This window comes from Chelonia mydas, chromosome 6 (genome assembly GCF_015237465.2).
Source record: "Chelonia mydas isolate rCheMyd1 chromosome 6, rCheMyd1.pri.v2, whole genome shotgun sequence".
Taxonomy (NCBI): Eukaryota; Metazoa; Chordata; order Testudines; family Cheloniidae; genus Chelonia; species Chelonia mydas.
Window position 1 is genome coordinate 70,109,430 of NC_051246.2, and position 11,504 is coordinate 70,120,933.

Sequence of the window (11,504 nt, forward strand, 5' to 3'; positions counted from 1 at the left end):
AATTTACAACATCAGTTGGATGTTTGTGTTTGATGAAGGTAAGTTTGACCCTATAATAATGGATGTTCATTACATGGGACTATTAAAAGGATGTACAAAAGGAGTGAGAGTCTCCATGCAGCTGTTGAATTCAGATTCCCCAACAGGGTGCATGTCACTATCAAATCCCAGTTTGCTTGTTGTTCATGGAAGTAGATTGAATACCACCAGTGTTAACTGCAAAATGTGTTCCTGGGACCTAATGGGTGAGTTTAATTTTAACATCCAATGGTGTCACTATGCTAATTTTGCTAAAAGTATGCCCTTTGAGCTCTCCAGCACTTTCAGACTATTTCTGCAGCAAGTGCCAGTGAGGTCTGTGATATAAAATTGCAGATTCCATGGCAACTGTCATCAGCCTCATCTTCCAGCAGAGGGGAATCCAGGAGGCTTTTGTGGCCGGACTCACATTCCATAATCATTTCCACTGCTGATGAACATTACAAGCTCTGACTATAGGTCTATACACCATGGTGACTCAGTGGGAACTATCTGCTGCCTTGACCAAAATCTCACTTCTTTAATCCTAGCCTATGAAATACTATTAATCATCTTCCATCCCTGACTGCAGGGTCTTGTAATTTTTATAGTATAGCTTATAAAGGATTACTTTTTACTATGAAATTCAATGTGTAAAACTTTATAAAAATATGCAAAATTGTATAAAAATAACGAACAAAATTTAGTTTACTCCTTAGGCTGGCTCTGTTCTCCAGCAGGGTTCTTGGTGAATGTAACCTTTTCAGCAGAGATAATGCTTGTTTTCACATGCCATACATTCTGTCCCAGGATGGTAGAGTATTTTATTTTCTAGTTCTGTAAATCAAATGTCATTTATGAAATTAGCTGTTACTTTTCCAATATGAACATAATGATTGATGGGAAGAATAACACTTTGAACATACAGTATCAAGTCTGCATTTTAAAGAATATGATCTGTATAAGATGATATTCCTATCTTTTTTAATTTTTTCTTTAATTTTTCAATATAGATAACAATACCCAGACCATCAGTAGCATCCACCCAGTCTGCCTCTGAGAGCTTTCATTGTGGCCACCAGCTAGAGAAGAGGGACAGAGACACTCATCCTATGGAACACACTGTGGAATTTTCCTCTCCGAAGGAGAATTTGCCTGGATTGGTAGTGACAGAGGATGCACTTCCCACTAGTACCAGCAGAACAGATCTGGTACTTCAGTTAAATCATATCAGCCATGAGGTGCTTGATAGGGAAGGGCACGTCAAAGAATGTGACAGACTCGTAGACTGTGGCCAAAAGGACCTATTTGAACAATGTAGCAGTAGGGAGGAAGAAAAAGAACCTGGAAATCTCGATGTAGAAACTGAAGAAGGAAGGCTTCCAGTGGTTTCTGAGGATGCCATAAAAATGTCTCACAAAGGGCAGAGTTCTTCTCCACAAGGGAGCTCAAAATTTGTGAAAGGGAAACCTCCAGCTGCTATTGAATCTGCGGATGAATCACAGCCAAGGACTTCCTGCTTGGTGCCAAATTCAGATGCAAACTATGAGGTACTGAAGTCAGCAGTAGCTGAGACATCAGAGATTTCACCATCAAGAGTCATAGACCTTTTTGCTGATAGACAGGAAAGTCAAACAGTAGTAGTACAGGAAAATGGTTTCCATGATAATGAAGAAATTGATCATAGTGAAGACTTGGAATGCCACCAGATGGACCTCACTACATTTTTTCACCGGGAGGGCAAAAGAGAAAAAAATGCCCCCAGAAATGGAGAGCTGTTCCATTGCATTTCCGAGAATGAGAGTTCTCATCAGTCTAAGAAAGACTTGGTTAGGTCACCTTTTGTAGTCAGACAAAGTCGCATACCAGTTTTAGCACAAGAAATAGACTTGACATCAGAGTCCAGTTCTCCTGTTTCAGCAAAGGAAAAGCTTCTCCTAAAGAAGGCCCATCAGACAGATTTAGTCAGGCTACTCGTGGAAAAGAGACAGCTCAAGTCTTTCCTTGGTGATCTCTCCAGTGCCTCTGACAAGTCACTGGAGGAAAAAGTGGCTGCTGCTCCTGTACCGTTTTCAGAGGATGACGTCTTATCTGCCTTTTCCAAATTGACACTGGACTCTCATGTGGGCAAACAATCTGAGGATGGCTCTTTGTCACCAAATAGCTCTCAGTCCAGAAAGAGCAAGATTCCAAGGCCAGTATCCTGGGCTACAACTGATCAGGTCACCAGTTCAACCTCAGCTCAATTCTTTCCTCGTCCACCCCCAGGAAAACCACCAACTAGGCCTGGGGTAGAAGCCAGGTAATACAGACAAACTAGAAATACGTATTTTATTTTAAAATAGCTTTGAGCTAGCTTGCAAAGAGTATTGTGAGAATATGCATCGTGTGATTGTCCAAAACTTCTGTCATTTGTAAACCAATTTCTTTTTAAAAATCCTGGATTTGAGTGATCTGACCATAGAAAAGCATTTGAGAAATATCTTAGCTGTTTTTTAAAAAAAGCTTTAGCTTTAACACATCAGTTAGATATTAATAATATCTTGAAGTGTTACAGAAGGATGTGACAGCCTTCCAGTGAACTCTCCAACAGATACAGAGAGCCAGAATTTTCAAACCTGGGTTCCTAAAGTTATAGCTATATTTAGATACTTAAATAAAAATTACCTGATTCTCAGAAGTGCTGAATATGCAACAAAACCCATTACCAAAGTACTCTTATTTAGAAGTCTAACAGTTTGAAAATTTTGATGAACAATATTAGACATAATTGGTTAGGATCAAATCATGACTGATTATGCACAGGAATGAAAAGGAGCACAGAGAGGCCTCCAGAAGCTCTACTTCACCCCTGGACATCTATGCATGGGCAGCCATAATCCTGTTCTGTGTATAAGTAGACTACAAGTATAAGGGGAGTGTAGGTGTCAACAGTGATTCAATATTCTCTGAAGGAAGTTGTAGGGGGATGGCTTTGCCCTCTTCCACACTGACAGACTGCAGTCACAGTGGGTAGACGGAGTGTATGCTACTCCTCCAAAAAAGGAGCTAATAAGCACCGCCCTTCAGTATGCTCCTTCCCGTATTATTAGAAAAATAAGTATGCCTGTATGCACTTTGACACCTCTGTCTAGTACTTATAAAGACATTTTTGTTATGTGTTGGGGGTTACACAAACATGGATACTGTATCCATTTGAACTGGACACAAACCAAAACCCTAGATCCAGATACCTCTGAACTTTAGGTAAGTTCAGATCCAGATGTGAACTCTGCAGCTAAGGCCCATCTCTAGTTTCCACTTACATTATGTTTGTGTATATTCATTGTAATGGATAAAGCACAATAAAATGGTGGAAATAATCTCTCTTCATTTCTTTTTAAGATTACGCAGGTACAGAGTTCTAGGGAGCAGCAACTCAGACTCAGACCTTATCTCTCGTCTGGCTCAAATCCTTCAGAATGGATCTCAAAAACCAAGGAGCTCCACCCAGTGTAAGAGTCCAGGATCACCACATAGCCCAAAAACGCCACCCAAAAGCCCTGTCATCCCTCGACGCAGCCCCAGTGCCTCCCCTAGGAGCTCTTCCTTACCCCGTACAGCCAGTTCTTCACCATCCCGGGCTGGACGGCCCCACCATGACCAGAAGAGTTCATCCCCACACCTTGGGAGGAGTAAATCACCTCCTAGCCATTCAGGCTCCTCATCCTCTAGGAGGTCCTGCCAACAAGAGCACTTCTGCAGCAAACCAAGCAAGAACGGTCTGAAAGGATCCAACAGCTCCTGCCACCACTCCCCAAACACTAAAACCCCCACAGGAAAGAGCAAATCGGCTAGTAAACTTAGCAGATAGGAACTGAGCCTTGACAGGTGTAAAAGCCTTCTCGTAATTTGATGCATGTTGTGTCTGTGTATTGTCTATTTAAACAAAAAACAAACAAACAAACAAAAAAATCAGTGTTGAGTTCTTGCTTTCAAAAGAAAGTAAACATATGATAAATTATTTGACAATTCATAGTGTGTAAATGAGTGGCCAGGCATTGCCTAATGACAGGCAGCAAGCAGATCAGGGAGGGTGGTAGAGGTCAGAGAAGGACAGTCAAAGATGTGTGGAACATTTGAAGTTGAAATTATCTCTGAAGTGAGTATTTTAATAGGGTTTTTTATTTATTTATTGTTTTTATGTTGTATATTTAGGAGATTTGGCCTAATTATTTAGGGCCTTTCTCAAAGAAATGTAATAGAACCTGAAACATCTGTTTTTATTTCCACAATGACACCACCACCTCTGAAATAGGTACTGCTCAGGCATTTATTTGTAGAATTTTAAATAAGCACATTATTTGGAAGATAATATTTTTAATTTGTGAGTCTTTTCAGTGTCAAGCTGTGCACATCTCTTTCCGAGTCATTCGGTGTCCATCTCTCCTCCCCCCCCTCCCCCCGCCCCCGCTCCAATGGTACAGATTCCCCTACTTAAAAAAAAATTACTCACTTTACCTGTTCTATATACTGATGACATTTTAAAAATAAGTTTTAACATTTTCTGAGTTTTTATAGTGATATTTTGCAGGGCATTTGTCTTTTGTTAGTATCCAAGAACCTTTAAACATCAGTCATGTTTCTTTTTTCCTTCTGGATCCATGGTTCTCCTCTCCAGGCCTGTATTATGTATATTCTGGAGACAGTCATTCCAATCTGAGTTGTGGGAGAAAGAAGGAAGAGTCTTCAGGCGGAGGGTTGTTGCAGACTTACCATATACTGCTGTGTGTATTTGGTCAGAAGTATGTAAACTGTTTGTCTGAAAGTCTGTCTGAGTGCAAAAGAGAGCCTTTGTTACAACTATCATTTTCCCATTGGTTATGGACCACTTAAATCCTTGTTGACCTTATTCACAATGTTGCTGTCTTGACATTAAACCCAAGATGGCAATGCTGAGAAGGAGTAGAGAGAACTACAAACTCAGATTCATTTTTTACCTTGGAATTTAGCTTAAGTCTAGAAGATGAACTGTATGTGTATTCTCAGTGCTGAAAGGTGAGTGCAGAGCCTGTACACTTGCTAGGTTATAGACAAGAGGAATAAAGGCCTTCACTTCCATTTCCTACAGAATCTGAATGAGAATATTTGGCAATATAACCAGAAGGAAAACAAATCTCAGACAACTTCCCTGTTTGGATTTTTGTCTTCCCTTTTGCCCAAATGTCTCTTAGGGAAGCCAGTCCCCTTCTCTGTGAATAAAGTCCATGGTGCCTATTTTCCCCAAACAGTTTCCTTTAGTACTCACTTAATATGCTGTAGAGGATCCTTGTAGGACACTTTAGGGGTATGGCAGCCTTTACTATGTTCATAAATGGAGAGTGGATCAGAATAGTTTAAAACACAGGAGTACAAGTCTGAAAGGGATACACTAGCATCCCTAATGCTACCTGTCCTAGCGGTGCTGGATGTGTGGAAGCACTGTCAGTTACTGATCTGCTTGCTGTAGTCATATGCCTTTCTAGCCAGCATCTGTGCTTTTTATTTAACCTCTGTTTGCTGCCAAACTAGTACCTTTGGATTGAAAAGGAAATATTTTCTCTCTGAGCTAACACATTTCTAATGCTGCATCACAGCTGCCCTGGAGCTGCACTGAATTTCACTTGTGCTGTCAGAGTGTGTTGGGATTTTGTTTTTCCTCCTGTGTATACTGTTTTCCATAAGTAATGTAGCACAGTGTGGAACCTTAGTTTCATTCAGGTTTCAAGCACTGCAGTGGAATGCAATAGGTAGGGCATACCTGCTGTTTTTGAAGAAACTATATTATTGGAAAGGCTTATTTCTTTGTATTATATTGTATAATAGGTACTATACTAATGATTGCATGTCCTCATGGTAAATTATATAATATAAATATTTATAAATATATATATATACATATGCTTATATAAATTCACTTACTCTTTCTCATTCTCCATTTGTAATTTATGGACCACAGACGATGCAGTTCTTTTTCTGTTGCGTATCTGAATGCTCTTGGCGTTGCATCTCTCATTTCCTGAAAATAGTTTCCTGGCATCCACAAAGTCAAATAGCCTTCATGCCTCAGTACAGGGCTGAAGGGTTGGTGATTTGTCAGCAAGCCAGTGTTTTGTGTCTCAGCCTTTTCCTTTTATTTATAGTTTTGTGTGTGTGTGTCTGTTTGCGTGTGAAACAGGAGCACAGACTCAGAAGTACTGTATCTTTGATTATAAGATAGGATTTTTAATAACTGTTTTTTCATTTCACAGTGTGCATTTTTAAGCTGCAACATTGCTCATGATACAGGAGCAGTCACAGTTAATGAATACCTAATAGATGACTATGACAAAAAAAAATAAAACCCCATCTTTTCCTTTTCGATTTCCTTACCTGTCACCTTGCAGTATACACTATCAAGAGTTGGATCCCATTGTAGACATCTCTCCTCAAGGCTCTGCTGATACTGTCTCTTAAGGCAGTGTGGCAGCTTATGATAATTTTTCATTCTCAATTTTCTGAGGAGCATTCTCTTTGGTCTTTGAGTTAAGTCCTATATCAGTGAGGTCTATGGGAGTTTTGGCATTAACTTTATTGGGGGCAGGTTTGGGCTGTGTGCCCTTCCCCTGAAATATTGAAAATAAGGTATTTACATTTTCTGCCTGATATAGCAGGATCCAGAAACAGGTAATCACTGTTATTGTAAGAATAGTTTGTTTTACAGGTGAGGGGAGACATAAAACTCAAGATATTTTCCTTCTCTCTGCCAGAGACTAAAATATATCCATATTGTGCAATATTACGTAATGGTGAATAAAACTGAGAACATTGATCTTGTAGAAATACATTACTATTTGCACTTCTTGCTAATATAAAGAGAGGAACTACATCAGAATGGGGGAAAGCTCAAAGCAGAGGATGGTGCTTTTGGCATTTTCAGTGCAATGCAGGGTAAAATAACTTTATGTCCCTGGTGGTGGCTGCGGATTTCGGTGACACAAACAGATTTTGTATCTGGTTAGAAAACTACTGAGTTACTGATAGAAGCAACTTTACATTTATGGATTGGTCAAGATTATAGCCTCTCTTGTACTCTTCTTCCCACTTTACTTTGTTGGTTATATAATTCCTTCCCCGTGAAGGTAACAAAACTGAGTATTATGAACTAAACTATCAGCAAATGTAACTATATGGTAATCAAGCCCTGTGTAATTGTCATCCTTGTAATATTTCTAGAAGGGCCTCTATCATCATCAGTGACCCTATAAAGAATAAATCCCAACAATGTAAATATATAAATAATTATACATTTAATTCCAGTTATTTAAAACACTAAAGGACAATGGCCTGTGTAAAGTCTAAGTAAATGGCTTTGTGCAGGGAACCTCTGCCGTGCTTAGAACAGGGAGAATCTTCCCCAGAGCAGCTGCAGCCATTCTGCACAGTTTGCAGTAGCGTCCCCTTAACACGAAGGTTAGTTCATGGACCCACTGGCTATACCCTCCTTCAATCCCAATCTCCATTTCTGTGGAGAGAACTGCCATGCAGCTAAGACCATACAGGGCTTTCAGATTCCTCCTGCACAGTTCCTCTTCAGTACCCTCCATGTATTCTGAAACTGTGGCAGTTCCACTGCTTTCAGGGGTCTTTTGTGGCCAGGTTGGAGAAGTTGGGGAAGGGGCAGAATTTCCCCCTGCCTTTATGACTGCCAAGCCCTCCAGAGCATTTTTGCACAGCTGTCAGTACGGATCCCTAAATGTATTAAATTAAATAAAATCCAGCATTTGATATTTTACTTCTAAATAACAGATTTTTGTGGTGCTATTTTGCAAGGTACAGTGTGCTTAGTTTGTAGTTTTTAAAAATGTATCTTAATATTGGCAAAACCTTTTCATGGTGCACTGACAGCTTGTTTGATTAACTGTAGGCAAAATCCTGCCCCAGACTTAATGAGTTATGCGACACACAGGAGCTGGCAGAGAGAAGGATGCTAAGCATACATTTGCCACTAGAGCAGGGCAGGGTGGCTCAGGGTGGGCATAGGTAATATGCTGCTAGGTGCACTGTGCTACTGCCCTAAAAAAGGAGCCATACTTAGCCCCAGCTACCTGTATATATATTAGCTGGCTGGATGAGGGTGGTGGGGTGGGGCATTCCCTGTAGCCAGCAACCATATCCTCTCTGGGAACTACAAGTCAAAATCCTGTCTTGATGTTTGCATGGGTGAGAAACAAGCTCCCTACGCCCTCATCTCACAGAATACTCATGAAGCACAGGGCTATATCTTGTCTTATATGTTTAAAAGTGGGCTGACGGATTTTTCATCTTTTAAGGCCTAAGTTCTGAGAGCTCCATTCCATGCATTGCTGGGGCATTTGTGATCATTAATTATAGCAAGGGAAACACTGAAGTTGGTCTTTAAAAGTAGTCCATTCACCTTCCATTTTTTTGGATAAAAGTGTGTGGGAACTACCTTAGCTATTGCCTCCTCTTGGTTAGAATTCAGCTGCAAGAACTAGCTGAGGCCTACTGTACTTTCATTTAGTTTGACCTCCTCCTTGAACTACCCATACTTATCCCTGGCTAATTGCCGCACCGGCCCCCTTCCAAATCATGGGCATAATCCTACAGTCTTAATTTGGGCAAAATGCCCATGCTCCCTGTAAGTGCAGTAGCATTTGTGGCAGTGGCTGAACTGTAATGTACTATAAACCACGTTCTTCTCTCCCTCCCTAAAGTAGAACTTAGGCAATGTCTGACTTACACTACAGTCTCCCTGTCTGTCAGCAAGCGATCTTTTCCCCAGGACACTAAAGGATATGAATTCTTGTAGCAACATCAACATGAGAATGAAGAGCTGCCTGAGGGTAATTATTTCAATTTCTTAAAAGTGAGTTAGTGGCAAAGAACTGGTGCATGCCTCCCAATACTGTTTGATGTGTATTTTATTCTTTTTGTTTCACCTAAAATATTTTTGCACATTTCATTTTGGTGACAAAATGAACCTTCCAAAAATGAATGGGAGGAATGAGTAGCAATCACAGTCCAATTGATTTCTAGTCACTCGGGTATAAAATAACAATTTGCTTTCTTATGGGCCTGATCCTGTGAAGTGCTGAATGCCCTCAACTCCTGTTGACTTCTATTAGAGTTGAGGGTGCTCAGCAACTTGCAGGATTAGGCTCATAAGTACACACTATCATTCCAGATGTCTTTTGGTTCAACTATGCTTCCACTGTTACAAAGTCAGAGGACCTGGTTACTATATTGATAAGAGCGTTAGTACTTAACCATGTCCCCTGTGTTTAACTGTTAAAAGCTATGGATGGCCCTTATTGTTACTGTAACTTTTAGTATAATGCCTAATCCTTTTGTGTATCTCTTTGGTGCAAATGCAAGGAAACTAGACAGTGAACAAATGAATCTTAAGGTATACCTAAGTTACCACTATATACATAAACACCCAATCTGTACTTTTCTGGCCTCCCACCTGAACTTCCCTTCCCCTGAAACACAAACACACAAATCTCTTTGGGAAAAATAAATGAAATAAGGGGGAGATTGGATTGTGTAATGACTCGTACTACCTGGGTTTACTGTAGCATGCTGTCTAAAGCAGAGGAATCTGTATAATCACAGTCACAGCAGGCTTTAAATCATCTGTCTTTATTTTAATATTGAGTCAGATCTCCCTTTAAGACAAAAATATATAGAAGTTTATTATCTCTAGGTACTGTATGTTAACTTAGTGGCTACTTCATTCAAGTTTTAATTTATATTTTGACTTTCATTCCATCCATTGTCACTAATAGTGTCTCTTCAGAGTAACAAATGACAAACCTCTAGTACTTGCAATCTTTCCTGTATAGTATATGCTGTTTTTGTTAGCTAATCACTTTCCAAGATGCTCAGCACGCATGCCAGATAATCATGGGAATGACTTTCTCCCTTTGCAAAAGTTGTTCATTGAGGGGAAAATTATATTCAGAAATTAATATGTGGCTGATGCATAAAGCTAGCACAAGAGATTGTTTTGAACTGCAAGGCTCAGATATTGAACTGAATGTTCTCAAAGATGCATGATATCTGGAGCCTCTGTTTTGGTTCAGGGTCCATCTCTCATTAGTGCTAGAGACTGTGCAGTGCAAAACTTGAGCTTGAATATAACAAAGGCTTTAACTGAAATGCTGAAATAAAGAAACCCTGCTTATCTTCAAATGAGTACATATTGATTCAGATGTTTGCTTGTTAGGCCTTCAGCAATATGCTTATCCAGTGTAAATGTTGGCTTATATGATCTATAAGTTTTACTGTCTACTACTTCCATTCCTCCTGCATATGGGTAACTTAGATCTTGGGCTGGTCCAGCCATTTGCATACAAGTGAAACTCTCTCATTGAAGTCAGTGGAGGTTTTGCCTGTGTATGGACTGAAGGAATGGGCCCACTGTGAGGATATTTACAGTTGCTGGTTATTTTATTTGGAAAATGAATGTGTTGTGGCCACCGTGCAGACCTATGCCCCATCCTCATTTATTATAGCAACTGCTGTGACCAGGGGTGCAGAGCCCATGGTCTCTAAAGAAATATCATAAACAGGCTGCCCATAAGAGGTGTTGACCACCCACAATTCTCAAAAGGAATTTAACTACCTCCAGTGGAAATTGCAGGTGTTAGCCTCCTTTCAGGATCAGTTCATCTGTGAACGGGCCAGTGTATAGGGTGCTCTAACAGCAGGACAGTTTGTATCTTCCCCCAAAGATACAATGTTGATGGTCTTGTCTTCCCCTGTATGGAGAATGGGAGTCCTTATAAACTCCTATCTACTGCACAGCAGAGCAAGGTCATGATAATTTGACACTGGGGAAGTCGGCCTTTTTAAAAAAAGCTATTTCACACCTGCCTGACAGAATCCCAGAAGTAGGTTGCTTGGAAACTCTTTCCTGTATTCATACTACCTTCCCTGGCCAGAGAGCAAGGTTCCAAAGTCTTCCTCTGACTTCTGATTTTCACCTTGAATTAGCCCATACACAAGCTGTTATGCTGGCGCTGGCAGCAACTGATTTTCAACTGCTTTCCTACAAGTATCCAGTCCAATAAATTAAGGAAATCACCAGCAATTCTTAGAGACAAGTAGTAAACTTCTCAATCTGTGAACAGTTGGTTGCTAACCTAAAATCTTGGGGCAATACCACAAAGAAATGAAAATCTGTAAATCAACTAAAGATAGAATGTTCAGTGAATCCAATAAGAAGACATTTAACAACTCAAGATTAAAATCTATGGTATAATTCATTTACGTTTTTCCCAGAGCTTATTAATTACCATTGTGAGTCCTCCAGACTCTCTTGCCCTGTACTTGTTTCCCTCCCCCCACACAATGAAATCTTGTAAGCCATTTTTTTCTTTTTGCTCAGGCATCCAAGAACATAAGCTTTTGCAGAAGAACTAATGCCCTTGTAATGGTCATTTGTATATAAAGGTGTAATT

At 40.1% G+C, this 11,504-nt stretch overlaps 1 protein-coding gene across 10 annotated transcripts in view; it reads left to right on the forward strand.

Annotated features, from left to right (window-relative positions):
* TTBK2 (tau tubulin kinase 2) overlaps positions 1–11,262 on the forward strand; it is a 220,226-nt gene extending 208,964 nt beyond the window's left edge. For all 10 annotated transcript variants that reach the window (XM_037900386.2, XM_043547834.1, XM_043547833.1 and 7 more), the window contains 2 exons: positions 1,032–2,320; positions 3,403–11,262. In XM_037900386.2, coding sequence (XP_037756314.1) covers positions 1,032–2,320; positions 3,403–3,871 — 1,758 coding nt within the window. In that variant the 3' untranslated portion in view covers positions 3,872–11,262. The remainder of the gene's footprint in view (positions 1–1,031; positions 2,321–3,402) is intronic.
* Positions 11,263–11,504: the final 242 nt, after the last annotated feature.